We start from the raw sequence: 17,010 nt of genomic DNA, 5'->3' as shown, positions 1-17,010 counted from the left end.
CCACCCCCTGGGCTCCTGCGCCTGCAGCTGGGAGCTTTATCTCACTTTGGGCACATCTCACCCTTATTTCAGTCCCAGTATTTGGCACCGCTTGCCCAACACACGGAGACGACTCGTTCTGAGCCTGAGGAGCCATTCTGCCTGTGGGAATGTGTGCGGCCAATGCCTCCCACCTCCCCGGGGCTTGGGGTGACCTCCTCATCCTCTCCTCCGTCTGCCGTCCTCGCACAGCGTGCCAGGCACCTTCCCCCTTGGTTTGTGCCGCCCCAGACAGCATGCAGCTTTGAAGCGAGACCCAGAACACACAGAGCGCTTCCCGGGTGGATGGGATCCAAGCAGCACGTTGGGTATCTGATGTGTATTGTCCGGTAACTGTTTGCCAAATCCCTGGTGCAGGAACGGTGTTCCGGTGCCGGGGAGAGCTCATGGTTAGTCAGAAAAGGCAAACAGCACATGAAGAGGAAAAAACCAGAACCACACTGACCCGCCCCCTCAGTTCTAGTATTAAATCCTATGTGGAAATAGCCAACGTGGTGGGGATCCCTCTGGATTTTTTATTTCTTTTTGGTTTTTAAATAATTATTGTAATCACATCATTGCTTGTTGTTTATTGTGGGTGGCTGGAGAAGCCTTGCTTAGCTCAGGAAAAGGCCAAGCGGGAAGCTGCCTGAGCTTGTCAGCAAGCAGTGTGCTGAAGTGTAGCTGTCTTGGCGTGGAGGGCTCTTCAGTCTGGTGGTTAGAGAGTCTGGAGATGGATTTGATGGGGAATGGAGGGGTGGAAATGGATTAGTATGGTCCCTTCCTCTGGAGGTGAAGCCTGACTGGGAATTGTGTCTTTCTGAAGGATGTGACCTCTGCAGCGAGAAGTGCAGGCTTTGCTGGGGGACACCCTGAGTGAAACTCCATAGTGTGGGGATGCAGTGGTCGGTATCATCTTAAGGTGGATGGAAGCAGAAAGAAATCGTGCCCTTTTTGGTCTGTCCCTCTCTCAGGAGCATGAGGAGGGCCAGACCTCCCAGGCAGAGCGTGTCAGCTCATGATGCCACCCCGAACAGAGGCCACGCGGCAGAGCAGGAGGGTTCTTACCGGACCATGGCCACAAGCCTGACACTGCTACCCAGCCCCTGCAAAAACACCCCCCGGCTACCAAGAAAGACTTAGAGTGCTGAAGGAGGATGTGTTGAATCTCCTCCTTGTTTCCTCCTCAGGGAAAGCAGTGTCCACCCTGTACCTGTGCGCTGACGCTTCTCTTGGCCGCGTTGTTCTGCTCGCAGGTGCTGGGAAGTGGCCTTGGGGTTTTGGGAGGTTTGTGCTGCATGTGCAGCGGAGGTAGATAAGGGATTAACTGCAGCAATGGAGGAGGAAGAAACAGCTTTTTGTGGCCCTTTTCGATTATTTTTTTGGCAGGAGTCAGTCTGGAGCAAGTGTCATTGCAGTCTAGCGCTGGAAGCAAGTGCTGTATGGCTGCACATCCCAGCAGTGTGAGGAGGAGGAAGAGCCTGACGACCTGACACTCCTGCTCGTCAAAGTTCGGTGTTGGTTGCACAAAAGTTAGCGTTGGCTCTCCCCAGGCCCTGGCAAACGTCCCATCCAGATAAATCGCTCTGCTTTCTTACACTCAGCCTCCTCTGGAGACCATCCAGGCTGGACAGGAGAGACCTTGTTGCCTCCCAGTTAGAAGGGAGGAACGAGATGCCCGATCTGGACGTGGTGTTCCAGGCGATGCTTGGCTGGCTGGAGGTTTGTATTCTGTTGCTCTTTGATTATTAATCTTCCCGTCGAAGGATTGTTTTGCAACGGGGGGGGTTTCCAGGAGAGGCAGCACAGCTCCAAGTCCTGAATCCCCTACGTGTGTGGTGTGCAGCACTGGGCTGGAAGTGGTTTCTGCAGTGGCTCCTGGATCTCAAGAGCCTTCTTTCCAGGATCAGTGGCAGCATTGGTGGCCCTGCAGTGAGGTCAGTGTGTGGGGACTGTGTCCCTGGGCTGTCTCCCTGGCTGTAGCAGAGCAGCAGAGACATTGCTCAGCTGTCAGCCTCATCACATCCCTGCATCTCTCCCGAGTTGTTATTGCCTCTCCTGGTCACCGCTGAGCCTGGGGATGGGTTGTGGGCTTTTCCCTTGTAGCGCTAATATGTTCTGGTAATTAATAATTCATACTGAAGAGAGTTCACACTGCCAGGATGGTGGCAGTTTGCTCATGCCATAGGTCATTCCCATCCCCAAAACTTGCAATCTAGGTAGATGTAATGGGCTGAAGAGAGGGGCACACAAGGGTTTTCCATGCCAGAGCAGCAGCTTTAGCTTAGGTCTCCTTTTTTTTTTTTCCTGTTTTTGACTCCTGCTCACTAAAGCCTGGTGAAGTGGGGGTGGACACGTGGCCATTGTGCTGTAATCCAGCTCTGGGCATGGCTGGAAGAGCTGGGTGCTGCTCTGCCTCTGGTCAGGAGAGCCCATGCACACGAAGGAACCTCAGCAGACGGGATCCAGAGGCTGTGCTGAAAACCCTTTCCCCACTCCCATCTTCTTCCTGGGCTGGGGAATGGAGGTGTGAGGGCTGGCAGAGCTGGCCTCATGCAGCAGTACCTCTCTTGCAGTCCTGAGCTTGGGAGACGCCAGATGAAGGGGGTCTTCTCTGGTCCTGTTGTGTTCCCCCCCACTGCCTCCAACACCCTCAGTCCACAGAGGGAGATAAAGGCGTTGTCTTCTGCCTCTGCGGGACTCCAAACAAACAGGGCAATGTGCCCCCCTGGGCAGGCACCTTGGACCCCGCCAAATGGCAACGCTTGTGTGGGTGCTGCTGTTCCTGCCATCTTAGTGCATGAATGGACAAGCAGGGCATTGACGGCTGCAGGGACACGCACAAACGCTCCACTGTGTCCCCTCTCACACCTTCCCCTCCTCCTCCTCGGTCCCCATGCCCAGAGGACAATGGCTCTATCCATGCCAAGGTTCACAGCTGGCAAGGGCGGAGGAGTGGCCAGGACAGGGGTGGAGAGCGGAAGGAGAAGGGACTCAGGAGGGTCCGGAAGGATAATGGCTCTGGGAGAGAAAGGACAAGGGGAGATGGGGAAGTGCAAGAGGGGCTGGAGGAGGAGAAGGTGCTGAGCGGTGGGAAGAGGACAGTTCAGGAAGGTTTGTGAGGGAGGACGGGGCTCGGTCATCTCTTCCATGCAGAGCTGGCTGCCCCTTCCCGCAGGGCTCCCTCAGGACTGGGCCAGGCCCTGCTTCCTCCAGCTCCTCCTGCTGCTTCTGCCTTGGGATGTCTCACCGCGCGCCCCAAGGCCTGGCAGATGCTGAGGGGGCATTATGTCTGTCTCTATACCTTTACAGGATATATAGGGTGTATACTGGCTTGTAGCCCCTTCCTGCTGGCATGGCAGATGTGGGAGTGAGGGTTGCTGCGATCCAGGCCAAGGATGCTTTCCAGCTGCTCCAAAGGCGCTTTTCTCAGTTGTATTCTTCCGTGTGTGTGAGCTGAGGAGTTGCAGGCCTGTGGGAGAGCAGAAGGGAGCTTTCCAGGGGACATGGAGGCAGTGGCACCAGGCTTCAGCCTGGCCATGGCTTGGTTGTACCTTGTACCACTGTGTTTCATTACTCTGAGCGTTTTGCTGTGGGTGCTGGCTCTCTCTGCAGCCAGGTTGTTGGTCCTGGGTCTCCCTGGTTGCTGGAGACCCTTTTTAGTCACTACAGTAAAGCTGGGGTCCTGGCTAAATCCCACCGGTCCTGTATCTCCGTTCCTTCTGATGTGCTGCTTTCTCTGCATCTTGCCTGTGCTGGCGTGGGATGGTTTCTCCTCTCAGCAGTGAAAGGATTGCAGTGGGTGTAGATGTGGGAGCTCATGGAGGGTGAAGGATTGCTGCCAGGGAGGAGGGGGTTGGATCCAGTCGGGCTGGGTACAGCCTTGGCCTCTCTGTGGAGAAGATGTTGGGGGGAAAGTGCCTGGCTTATCTTCAAAGGCCCCTGGACAGGCACCTTGGACCCAAATTAGGCTCCCTGGAGCCCACAGGTTCCGGGTAATGCCCAGATTCCCATGAACCCTCATCTCCTCAGCCCCATGTTTGGCATTTTCCCCGGGATCTTTTCTCCCAGAGCTCAGCTTTGACTGTGTTTCTAGTGGGACTTCAAATCTTGGGTGTTCTGCTCTGGCGTCAATGGAGGATGCAGGAGCTGCCATGTTGCTTTGAGAGAGTGCGCTGTTCTGGGTGTTGGGCTTGACAAGGGGATGTCCCCAGGATGGGACATGGGGTGGTGGCTGTGCCTCTGCATTGACTGGGACAGGCCTACCTTTTGCAGTGGGAAGGGGTACGTGCTGCATTTGCATGTGTGCAGGAGAAGGGTGTCCTGATGCGACTGAAACTCCTTGAGGGCTCTATTCGGCCTAGCTCCATCAGCCTCACACCAAATGGAGCCCCCGCCCTGAGTTGATACCTCTGGCACCCAGTGCAGGCCCAGCAGGCTGTCCTGGGGTGGGGAGAGACGGAAGACGATAGAGAGGTTGGGATGAGGAGGGGCTCACCCCATGGAGGAACCATGCTGCGGTACAGGGAGGGGGCCTGGGGCCCTCTGACGGCTGGAGTTTTGCTCTGGGGTGGTCCCGAGAGCACTTTGGGGGAGACAGAGAGGTCTGGCTTGGCATCCCACTCAGGTTACAGGAGCCACTTCTGCGGGGAGTGACTGCTTATCGTTACAGTCAGGTAATAAAGAGTGTTAATTAAGGAGGAATGCTGGGCCAGTAGCTGGGGGGGAGGCAGGGGCTGTGGGGTCGCTATCCCTCCCTCTGCTAGGGACGTCTCCACCCTCTAGGCAGCCCAGGGTTGGGCATGTGGAACAATGGGGAGATCGTCCCGCTGTCCCCTGTGCAAGGAGTGGTGTCCCCGTGGCTGGCTCTCCCCAGCTGGCAGATGCCTAGCCCAGGTCTCTGGGTAGGGGCAGGGTTTTGTCATGGCCCCTCGCCGCATCCCATGGCAGGCATGGGATGGATGTTCTCTCCAGCTGGAGCTGAGCATGGCCGTCACTCCAGTTGCTCTTTGGGCTTTGCCCTGCATGGCAAAGCCAGTTGGGCTCCCGCTGATGGGGAAGTGGGTCTGAAACCGAGCACTGGCCCTGCAGCTTCCCAGGCTTAGGCGGTGTTTGGTTAGCCAGCCATGGCATGGATTCCTTGCGCTCGGGGCCAGGCCGGCAGCCAATCCGCCAGGGCCGAAGGATAAACAGGGGAGGAAGCAGAAGGGGGGTGCTGAGCAGCATGAGGCCCCGGGAATGTGCCGATGCGGCAGCCCGACCTGCCGATTGCACAACCCCTTCTGCACGGTCACAGGAACGTGCTCGGGGCGGCGACTGGGCTCTGCGCCTCACTGCGGCACCAGCTGCCCCAGTGTGCCGTGCTGCGGGTAATGCCATGCCCTGGCAGTGTTGGCTGAGGCTGGCTGCATTCGTCCTGCTCAGTTGGGTGGCCCACCAAGGCTTGGCACCTGCCAGAGTGCCTCTGGCAGAGAGGATGCTGCACCTTGTCCTGGGGTCTCCTGGTCCTGTTCTGCCACATACCTGCTGGGTATTTGCTTATAGCCTTCCTGTTCAGCAGTGGTTCAGTGCTCTGTGCCTCAGTTTCCCCATAAACACCCCACCTTATTGTCCTTCGTGTAGGGATGGTGCCAAGAGGAGGTCTGGAGCAGGTGGATGCGCTTTGCTGGTTGCAGTGACCAGCTGAAGGACAATCCCAATAGTTACAGACCCTCCAGTCGTCTGTGCTGTGCCCCCAGAGCCATGCCCATGTCCTCTCTCCGCTGCGTCTGACGGCTCCCTGACCGAGCCACATGCCCTTTGTACCGCATTTGCCACAGCGGGGTAATGGATCTGGCCCAGCCGTAGGTCAAGGGCGTTGGAGCAAAGGAGATGGTGGCCGATGCCATGATGTCCTGTGGGCTGCTCCCTCTCCTGGCTGTGCTGCATGCCAGGCACTGCCCAGAGTGCCACTCGATTTGGAGGCAGTGCAGTGGCATTCCTCCAAAGCCCTGGGACTACAGGTGCTCGTCCCCATCCCAGCCGTGCTGGCAGCGGGGCAGGAGGCTCAGCTGCCGTGGTGCCACCAAAGTGCTCCTCATCCCGTTGGAAGTGAACGCGGGGCAGCACTTCAGGCAAGCGTTTCGGAGAAACAGCGGGGCTCTGAGAGTGGTCTGTGCTGGAGGCTGTCGCTTGTACCCCTCCTTTTTGGGAGCCAGGCAGGGCCAAGATGGCAAGGGATGGAAGCGCACAGCAGGCGGGCACGCTGGCATCTGTGGCCTTGCGTTCAGCTTAACCGCAGTCCTCGTCTCGCCGCTCTTTGTGACGCTGGGTCTGGGGCATGGTGCTCCACTTGCAGTTCAAGCCTGCAAACCCCCAGTGGGTCTTTGAAACCCAGAGGGAAAAAAAAAATTCACCCTCCGATACGTTTGAGCTTGGCACAGCTTCTCCTCCTCCATCGTCGCTGGTGTCCCCCCACCCTTCGCTGATGTTCTCCAGCCCCCCAAAAGGGTTGACCTCATTGTCATCTCCAGGTTCCCACATCTGGTTCTTGTTAGCAGATCCCGGGATGAAGTTCTTCGGCTCTCTCCCTTCCTCCCACCCCCAGGTGACCCAGGCAGGATTATGGATGATTAGAAGACGGGCAACAGAGCAAGACTAGGTGGGGGAGGGACTGTTATAAATAGAAATACCATAAACATATCAGCCTATCACTCGAGGTAAATTCTGGTTTTAATCTCTCAGACCTGTAAATATGACGACTCACGGGGGCGAGATGCCATTAACTCTTTCCAAGCCCCGTGGCCGGATGCCCATCGCGGATGGGAAGTGGGGCACGGCAAAGCACCTGGAAATGGGATGGGGAGCAAGTTCTTGAGCCGAGAGGAGGTCACCGGGAGTGATGAGCTGGCAGAGCCACGCTGTCGGAGCAGGAGCAGGGAGGAGACAGCAGTGCGGGAAGCACCTCCGTTTGGATGTCGGTCGTGTTTGGAGGTTTGGGGAAAGCAGAGAAAACCAGTCCAAACATTGGGATTCCTGACATTCTCACACGTACCGGGGCCTCTGCTCGCCCGGCTCTGCTCCTGAGGAGGGTGCCGCGGGCTTAACGTCGTCTTGTTCCTCAGGCAAAGTTTACTTTTTGGGGGATCTCCTCGACCCTTTTGCGAGGGAGGGATTAGAGAGCGGAGGGGTGACATGATGTGAAAGCAGGGTGTCTCCATGTCTGTACAGGGGGGTTAGGAATGGCTGAATTCCGTGCTCCCGGTACCCTCCTGCCCTGGGACGTTCATCGTGTGCAGAGCGCACTAATACGCTGGATTGCAAGGCGATGCTCTTTGGGCGGCTCTGCGGGTGCCTGCGGTACCTCTCCTGGCTCGCTGCTCTGGGGTGGGAGGCAGAACTCATCCCTCAGAGCTTTGGGTGGTATCAAAGGGGTGACAAGAGCTCTCACGTACTCCCTGGAGTGGGCACTGGTGCAGAGGCAGGGCCGTAGGCAGGAGATGCTCTGTGGGGATTGCCTCCCTTCTCCCCACAGTGAGAGGGTGAATGTTGGCAGCAGGGGGGAGCTTGGAGCTTCCCTGGGATCCTCCGTCTCTCTTGCGCTGGGACGAGGAGATGCGGGAGCCTGTCTCACGCAGAGCCGTGTGGGTGCTGAGCTTCCCAGGGTCCCTCCTTGGTGGCTTCCTCCTAATCCCCGCTGTGGAGGGGGAGGGAGCGTCGTTGGTGTCATTAGAAGCTCGTGACTCTATGGAGAAGCGTTAGCTTTTAATTAATCACCTGAGCTGGCTTTTGGTGAGAGCCCTGCATGGAAGCTACAGGCGGTGGGTCGTTCCTCGTGCAGGTTTGTCAACGAGACCCACTGCCCTGCCATCCCCATTTCATCAGAGCTCCTGGAACTGCCTCTGTCCCCAAGCAGGGAAAAGCCCTTTCTTTTTAGTGGGCAGCCCCTTCCCATCGTACATGCGCAGCCAGACCCCGGCGCAGCTGTTATCACAGCTCAGCTCACTGACGTACCTCTTGCGTCATGGTGCTTATCTCCCCCTTTGCCTGGGTCTCAGCTGAGGGCACCTGAAGGTGACTTTTAAGGGAAGATAACAAAGAAATGGGAAAACCCAGCACACCAGTGTCTATCAAGGGCCTCTTGTCCTTTCTGCACAGGTCCTGGGCTCCTCTTCTACCATGGAGGAGCTCCTGGAGAAGCCCACTGGGGTCAGGCTTTGCTTGGGCAGGCTCAGTAGCTTGTGGGAAAACAGCAAAATTGGTAAAGTGCCTTTTGTTTCCCCTATTTTTTTGCTGCTTTGAGCCCGCGTCTCGAGCCCGGAAGACGAGTTTTCTGATTGCTTTTGCTCTGGGATTTTGCCAAACACCTCGTGTGATGGGTAGTGAGGTCTCTTTGGCCAAGAGCGAGGCAGCGGAGTGGGGGGCTGCTCTCACCCCCTGGCAAAAGGGTTTCAGCCGATATTAAGGGGTGACAGTAGCCAAGGAATTGCTGCTTGTAGGAGGGGTGCCTCAGTAGAGCCATGCGTGGTGAAGCAGGCTCTAGCAGAGGTCTTTGGTGATGAGCAAGGGCCACAAGCGCCGATGGTGCTGGCCATTGGTGACCTCTTCCATTCAACTGTAACTTGAAGTGGGACAATGACACGGTTGCTACCATATCACTGCAACTCCAGGAGAAGACATGGTTGTCGCACAGGAGTTACCCCTGTGCTGAGATGGGGTCGGCGAGGCGCTGGCACAGCTCAGGACCTCATAGGCTCTACATGCCCAGTCCTCACCATGATGGTGGCCCGGTGGCAGCATTGCAGCCTCGCCTGTCCCAGCTCCACATGCCAGAGCTGGTATGGGAGAGCATCACCACCTTCTCCCCTGAGTCCCCAGGCTCTGCCACGGAGGCCCACGGTGCGCGAAGGGTTAGATGACTTGCAAGGCAACGGTTCCCCAGGTTTTGTTCCTCCTCTGGACAGGGTTACTAAGGGAGAGATCCCTCCATCCACACACATCCCCTGTCCGTTTGGCAGAATTCCTAGCTGGATTTATTTCTGCCTATTTGCTTGTCTTGGTATGAAAGGGATTTGCTGAGGGGAGAGCTGCAATTGGCCAGGGGTGGGATGAAACCCCCCATTCTGGGTTTTGCGGTTCAGTGGCTGACCTTTCCCCAGCGCATGGGCTGCAAGGGGGAGGCAGGGGGGAGTGGAGGGTCAGGGTCTTCTCCTGGGTAAGGGACGTCATGCTTTTAACATGGAGCCATGGGGTCTTTCAGAAAAGGGCCAGCTTCGTTATCTGAGCATGGGGAGGTGGTGGGGGGGGGGAGCTGGGCCTTCTCTTCCACTTTCTTGGCAGTGTCTTTGGCACTGAGGGCTGGCACCCACCCCAGAGGGCTGCAGACTCCCACTTCAGAGAGACAGATAAAGAAAGCACTTTCTGTCAACAAAACCCGGTCCAGCTTCTCCAGAACAGGAGTGGGGAGGAGGAGCTCTCTGGGAGAAAACAGAGGGAAGTCCACCGCTTGCCCGTGGAGGAGAGGGGAGGAGAGGGATGAGGGCTGCCACGGGGCTGGGAGCTGCCAGAGCTGTCATGGCAGCAGCAGAGAAATTCCAGCACATTCTGCCGAGTGGAGGCAAGGGTCCGAAGGGAAGGAAAACAGCTTTCCCAGAGCACCCCTGAGCCCCCACTGACAGCCCTGCCTCTGCAGGGTTTGCTTTCTGCTGTGGGCCACAAAGGCCAGCCCCACTGTCAGCCCCGAGGAGGCCAGTGGCTCTTGCAGCTTTGCTGACAAAGCTGTTGCAGGCCACGTCACGCCAGGTTGTTGGTGGTGGTTGGGCAAGACCTGGCTCTCGTGCTCTGTGGAGCCATGTGTCTTGCATAGCTCAGACTGGACCCCATGACCCCATGACCTCCCTTCTCCTGCGTGTCCTGAGCCTGGTCCCAGGAAGCCTGTGTGTCCCCTCAGAGCATGCATTCCCAGGTTGTGTCACCACCCTGGCTTGTCCCCCACACCCCGGTCTCTGGTTCCACACTGGGATATGGATGGGTATGGACAGATGGCCATCTTCACACTGAAGGATCTCAGATCAGCTTCTTGACTCTGCAGTCGGGCGGCGTTTCTGACCTGTGAAACAAGGGCCTTTGGTGTCCTCATGGATCATGCTTCCACCTCCTCTCCCCTCGCAGGCCACGACATTAATGGAGCCCTGGAACCATCTAACATCGATACCAGCATCCTGGAAGAGTACATCAGCAAGGAGGACTCGCCAGATATGTAAGTGCTTCTCCTGCTTCACAGCAAGAGTGATGCTCGCTGTGGGTTTCTGTGGAGAGATATTGAGCAATGTCCAGCCCTGCAATTCGAGGAATCATTTAGAAATCACCGTGCACTCTGGCTGCACCTCTCTCTGTCCTAAAGTCCTTCTTTATTGCTCTTTGCTCCCTTACTCATTTCCAGATCTTTCTCCTGTCTCTTCCTGGCTTCTTGCCTTTGAATTTCTCCAGTCTCTTCTAGCCTCTCTCCTTTCCCTCCCAAGAGCCCTGCAAACCACCTTCTTTTGCCTTGATTTGAGCAATAGGAAAGCCAAGAACTAGGAGCTTAGTGTGGAAGATGAAATCCCCAGCACAGCATGAGCGTGGAGAAAGGAAGGGTGTCCCTGTGTGCGCTGACATTGCCAAAGCTGTGAGGAGAAGCCAAGGTGGTCAGGGCCCCAGAGTGGGAGTATGTTCTTTGGGACAAAGTGGTTTCCCTGAGCTAGTCTGTAAGCTGAAGCACACTGAGCAGATCCTCCTGTCTCCTGCTGTCTTTGCGAGCTTTAAGGTTGGTGTCCTGGGTACTTCTGGCCTTTACAGCTCCATGAGTGGATTTTGCACCTGTTGGGGTTGCACCAGTTCCACCAGCTCAGGTGACTCCTGACCTGCCTCCCTGTACGCTCCTGCTGGTGCCACCACAATGCTGCCTGACTTGCCGGTTTTCTGTGTGTCCCAGAGCACTCAAGTGGCTCCATCCCCGTGGCTGGGGAGGGGAGGGGTGGGCAGAAAGTGCCGTCTACCTGTCCCACCGCTGAGGTTGTCCCCTTCTCTCTCTCAGCTGTTTCCCTGACATCCCTGCTTCAGCCAGCTATGCACACCCCCAGCCTTCCAGCTCAACCACCGTCAACGCGCCTCTTGCCAGCTCCATCGCCAGTGTGACCACCAACCCCACTTCCAGCGGTTCCCTCCACCTTCCTCCCCCCGGCAGCCAGATCCCAATCCGGCACGGTCCTCTTCTGGCCAACCCTTGTGGACCCAGCTACGGTGCTCACCTCAACTGTAATAACAACAATGGCATGGTGGTGCCCAAGGGCTACCTTGGCAGCCACTGCCTAAACAACGTGGTCCCTCCAATCAAATCAGAGCCCAAGGCCTCCTACGCACCTGGGTAAGTGGGGTTGGGGTGGCAGATCAAGGGCAAGTGGTGGAAGGAGTGATCCTCCAGGCTGGTGGGGCCTGGAGGGTTGATGGACTTCATCCCACAGCACTTTAACTGCTGGCAGTGTCAGGCTCTATTACGCCCTTGCTTCACAGAGATGCTTTTTTACAAGTGTTTCTTGGAGTTTCTTGAAGGGTTGGTAGATCTGGTCTTCGTGCCTTTAGTTAGAGAGGATCAGAGGCAACCCCTGTGTCTGCTGGTGGTGGTAGTGCCGTTGGCTCTGTGTGACCAGGACGTCCATGCCACACATCTAGAAGTGTGTGATGGGACAATATTGCAGCATTGTTGGGTTTGTTTTTTGTTGTTTTTTTTTTTTTTTTTAAGAAGGAAGAGCTGCAGAAAAAAATCAGTCTCCAGGATGTTCCCATGAGTATCCCAGGGGAAGGTGATAACTAAACTGGGCAGAGAGATGTACCTCTCTTGGCCTCATGTTGTAGATGCTCCACTCAAGAGAATAAAAAGGCAGCATCTGCACTGGATTCATACTCCTTTACAATGAGCTCTGGATGAAGACCTGGTGAAGGGGAAGAGCATGACTGGTGTTACTGATGGGCTCAACTGAACAGTTATTCCTCGGAGAAGAGAAGATGTGGCTCCTGCTCTTAGGGATGGCCTTGCCCAGAACGGGCAGGAAGGGAACAACCCAATCAGCTGGGAGAGAGCAGCAACATGGCATCTGCCATCTGCAGTGGCCAAAGGAGCCAGGCAGAGACCGTGTCAGTAGAGAAAGCTTTGGCAGGCACATCATGCTGAGAGGGTATGGACCTCCAGTGGTATCTTGGATAGGAGCTGCCTTGCATTAAGCTTTTCTGCCTGGAGACCCAAAGGGAAGAACACGCCTGGGCTTTTCCTCCTTGTGCACCTCTCTGGTCCATGCTCCTCTCCCCTAGCTGTAGGGGAGCAAAACAAGGTGATCTGAAGCTGGACAGATGAAAATTGAAGTGTGCAGCAGCATATTCATTGGCAAGAGGCCTTGGCATTGTCAGGAGTCATACCACAAGGAGCTGTGCTGTGGTCCAACATGTCTCCATAGCATGCCTGCTGGTGGCCCTCATGTGCTCCCTGCAGAGCCAATCTCTGTGCCTTCTCCAGTGGAGATGGTCAATGTAAGAGAGTAGGCCAGGATGGCCCCAGGACCGCTCATCTCTGGCTTGTCTCTCTCTGCCTCATGCCCTCTAGTGTTGCCAGCCAGTACGGCGTGGCCATTCCCAGCTTTGGAAGCCTCCAGCACCCTGACCCAATGATTCAGCCATAATGCAGCTCCACTGGGATGCAGGTGAGCTGGGTCAGCTTTGATGGCAGCACTTCTTCAGCATCCCAGAATGACCCTTCACCACTGTACTGAGCTTTTCCTGGAGGAGCAATGTGTTACGTGTTGGATACCAACAAACCCTTCCCTTGGACTGGGCACATCCATGCCACCTCTTCATGTGAATTTTGCAGCATCCACCTTTCTGCTGCAAGGCCTTTTCCAGCCTCCAGGATTTCCTGAGTTGTTATTGGCCAAAACTTGGCTTGCTGAGGCACAAACACTGATAAATCCATAGGAAATATACTTAGAAGTCATAGCCAATGTGACAAGAAGCCTGGAAATAAGATGCTCCAGAACAAAGCCTAGGAGGGGGGTGATGGGAAAGTGCTACAGGTGAAGGATGAGGGAAGTACTGTGAGGGCTTTTCATGGGTATATCCTATCTCATCCCTCTCCAGCTACTGCTGGGTACCACGGAGAACCCATTTACTGGGTCTTGGGCTCCCCTGGTGCAGGAAGGTCCTGGTGGGTGTCTTGGTCCACAGCTGTAGTTGTGGGTGCCATCAGGAGCAGAGTTTGGGAGATGCATGCATGGTGTACAACACCTTTCCTCCCCACAGCCCCAAGGGCCTCGCTTGCCCTAAGGGTGAGCTTTCAGCCAGGAAGCGCTGGCTTGTCCGGGATTATTTTGCAGCCACCGAGCTAATGGTGTAAGATGGGGTAATGGAAAAGGATCCCCACTGGAAATCCACTGGTGATGCAGAATGAGGTGTCAGAAATCAGCTGCCTTTGCCTCAGTTGGAGCACTTTGCTGAGGTACCGAGCTGTGGAAACCTGTGGGGGCTTGCTGAGGCTGCGTGTCGCTGGCGATGGAGTGGATCGGAATCAGCAGACAAGGTATCCCCCTGCCAAAGATCTCCACGGGACAGAACATGTTGCATACACTAAGGTGAAGGCAACAACTGCTCAAACCCCTGTCTCTCCCTGCCCGTCTCTGCCGCAGCTGTGGCTCAGTCTGGCTGTGAGCAGGACCTCAGCTTTGCCCGTGCGCTTGATCTCCAAAGTGTTGCTAGAGAAGAGCCAGTGTCTGAGACAGCCGAGTCCCTCGCTTGTACACTAAGGTGGTGGGAGTCTTACCCTGGCCAGAAGACTTGTGAGACCCAAGAGTCTGTTGAGGAGGGACTGCAAAAAGATTAAGGAAACAAATGGTTCAGATGAATTCCTGAAGAGCTATTTTGGAAGTGGCTGAAGAGCCCTGCTGCCTGGGGTCTGTGCTGGCTCAAGCTGGAATAAGGAAGGATGCAGGAGCTATCCAGCTCCCCACCACACAAGACAGAGATGGCCCTCAGTCCTGCTGTCCCCGAGCCGTGGGTGGGCTGGAGAAGGCAGCTGAGAGCTCCCCCCTCCCTCCAGCTTTCATTCCTTGGCGTTTATGCAGCCAAGGCCAAATCCTGCTCCTGGTGATGTTGGAGTGGAGCCAGGGTGATACAGCCAGCAGCTGTGGTGGTGCTCAGGTTCGTACAGGTCTCAAGACAGAATCCATCCCGTGGGCTTCCCAGCCTTTGCTTCCGTGCCTCACATCCCAGGTCCCCTTCCCATGGTGAAGCACATGGTGTTTTTCTGGGGAATGGCTAAATTTCTGTGCGGCTTCGTTCTTTCAACCCAGAGGTCTCATCGGCAGCTCAGAAACCATCTGTCCCTGCTCCCGAGGTCCAGGGACCAGCCACAGGGTGCAGGGCAGTGGTGACGGCTCTGGCAGCCCAGAGCTCGCCCGCTGGATGCAGGGTGATGGGGATCTGCCACAGGGATTCCTGATCAGAGCCTGGAGGGTGCTTTGACCAACCCGGACCTATCGGTCGTGCTGGGAGCTGCTTTAAAATGACCTTCCCTTCTCTTTCCCCTCTGCTCTGCAGCACTTTACCTGACTCTCCCCCGGATTCCGGATCAGAAGCCTACTCCCCTCAGCAGGTGAATGGTAAGTGCTTAAAAGAGGGAGCGGGGGGTGGGGTGTGTGGGGGGAAATAATAACATTAATGATCCAAACCCCAAACCCAACATCCTCCCCCTCTTTGTTCCGTGAAAGTGGTTGGCTCTGAAGTCTTTATCAGACGGGAGAAAACAGGCGGCTGCAATACGTGGGGAGATTATCAGTTAGTAAATATCCCTAGACTTGCGCCTATTGTTCTGCTCCTGGTCTTTGCAAGGGGGGAGAGTGAGCGGGAGAGGGACCGGGAGAGAAGGTGAGGTGGGAATCCACTTCCACGGGGAGAGAGCGGCCGTGTGGCTTGTCCCTGGGCAGGGTGGGATGCGGAGCCTGCGAGCCTCCTCGTCCTGCCCCCCACCCTGGGTGAGCCAAAGGCAAGGAGCGTGAGCGCGTCCCTGAAATGGAGCCCGGCTCGGGGAGACAGAAATGAACCCGCCGTTCAGCCGTAAGTTCCTTCCCAGCCCTTCCCTCCCCTCTGGTGGGACCAGCTGATACTGGGGGCGGGGGGTCAGACACCTGCTCCCGCCTGGCTAAGGGCAGAGAGTGGGGTCCCCCCAGGTGCGGGCAGGGTCACTGTCAGGCCCTCTTAGCCTCTCCCCTGGGGAAGCCACCAAGTGTTATTTTGTTCTTCTGGTGACCTTCACTGCTCTTTGGTGAAAGAACCTCCTGGGTGAGGAAGGAAAGTTGCTTCTGGCCTCCCTTCCCCCTCGGCAACAGCACCCTCTTCCCCAGCTCCAGCCCAGTCCCCACCAGGAACAGTGCCTGCTCCTTTTTTTTTTTTTTTTCCCCCTTTTTTTTTTTCTTTGATGGAAGAGGTCAAGAGTTCTGTTTATCTTGCTAAAAAAAATCCCTGGAATTCCTCCTGGCCCTTCCTTAAATATAACAAAGAGGCCGGGTTGCTCACCACGGGGAGAGCTGCTCTGACGTGCTGGCAGGACAGCAGCACCTCTGCTTGGGGAGGAGAGAGAGGAGGCTCTGGAGAGCACCCAGGAAGCAGCTCCTTCCTCACAAAGGAAGAATGAGATTCCCACACCTGCTTTTCTTCCCTGGGAGCAGAAAGCATGGGTCCTATGTTTGGCGAACACATCAGCCCCTGTCCCCACCCTTGTTAGAAGACTGGAAAGTGTGATGGACATGGTGAAGGTGCAGCGAAGGCATGTTCTTGGACACACATGCACGGGTTGTCCCCTAAAAGCTGTTCAAGGTCTCCCAGCTTGTCCCTGAACAACCAGTGCCAAGGCTGACCAAGCGACAGGGTCAGGATGGTCACTTTGTGTGTCCTAAAGAGGCAGTTCTTGCCATGTTTTGCAGGGGAAGGATGTGAGGCTCCTCTCCCCCAGCCCTGAAGCGGCTGTTCTTCTGTGTGGGCTTGGTCTCAAGGGCTGTTCTGAGGCTGTTGGAGGCTGTATCTGTCAGCTGAGCGGTGCTGGAGGTGCCTGTCTGTGGTGTTGTTGGGCTGTCCTTGCCTTTGCGCCGAGTTACGCAGACAGAAGTTGAGGGCTTGTCATGGTGGCAGGAGCAGAGCTGGGTAAGGGGGTGTTGTGCCTGGTACTGTCACTGCCTGGCTGAAAAGCAGAGCCATACTGTCTCCCAGGGATGTCATCTGTTAGCCCGGGTGGTTGGGTGAAAGCAAGGCTGCTCTTTGACCCTGATCCCCACTCCGGAGGATGGAGACCTCCTACCCAACCTGGAGCCCTACTGCTTGGCTGGGCTGTCCCTGAGGCAGCCCCAGAAGTCAGACTGGCCCTGGTGCAGAACCCTGCCTGTGAGCGTGGGTGGAGGAACCCAGTTTGATGCATGCTGGAAGAGAGCCCTAAGAGATCTGGGCAGGTAGCAGTGAGCCTTTGCAAGGAGCAGAGCGGGTGAGTGGGTGGCGGTGGCCCTGCCCCATCAGCCTTCAGTAGGAGGGCTCAGCATCAATACGTTGTGCTTTTCCAGACCTTGCAACGGGAGGAGTTTTCTGACTCCTGGTCAAATGCTTCGGCCTCATTAGTCAGCCACTGACTGGTTGTTCTGAGACCAAAGTCCATCCAGCCCAGTGTCTGGCTCGAGGCTGGCTGGTGGCACCTGCTTAGGGGAGCAGCTTGGCAAAGGCCCAGCAGATAGGGACCATGGGGAGCTAGAGGGGGATAGCAGTGAAGGTAACAGGCTTGGCCACCTGAGAAGTCCCTGTCCCTTCCCACCCTTTAGTTTCCTTGTACTCCAGGTGCCCCAGGAGCCAGTGGGGACTTTGGTACCCTGCAGGGACACCTGAAGGTGCAGTCCAATGCAGACACACCTCCAGCCCTCAGGCAAAGGCTCTGAAAACAGATGAGCTTTGTTC

At 56.3% G+C, this 17,010-nt stretch overlaps 1 protein-coding gene across 1 annotated transcript in view; it reads left to right on the top strand.

Annotated features, from left to right (window-relative positions):
* Positions 1-17,010, top strand: part of MYRF (myelin regulatory factor) — a gene marked incomplete at its 5' end in the record, with an annotated part of 55,590 nt that overhangs the window by 12,806 nt on the left and 25,774 nt on the right. The window contains 3 exons of the mRNA XM_084262942.1: positions 10,168-10,255; positions 11,072-11,401; positions 14,617-14,678. Coding sequence (XP_084119068.1) covers positions 10,168-10,255; positions 11,072-11,401; positions 14,617-14,678 — 480 coding nt within the window. The remainder of the gene's footprint in view (positions 1-10,167; positions 10,256-11,071; positions 11,402-14,616; positions 14,679-17,010) is intronic.

This window comes from Gallinula chloropus (genome assembly GCF_964237585.1).
Source record: "Gallinula chloropus genome assembly, chromosome: 4".
Taxonomy (NCBI): domain Eukaryota; kingdom Metazoa; phylum Chordata; class Aves; order Gruiformes; family Rallidae; genus Gallinula; species Gallinula chloropus.
This window is presented reverse-complemented; position numbering and strand designations above follow the sequence as displayed.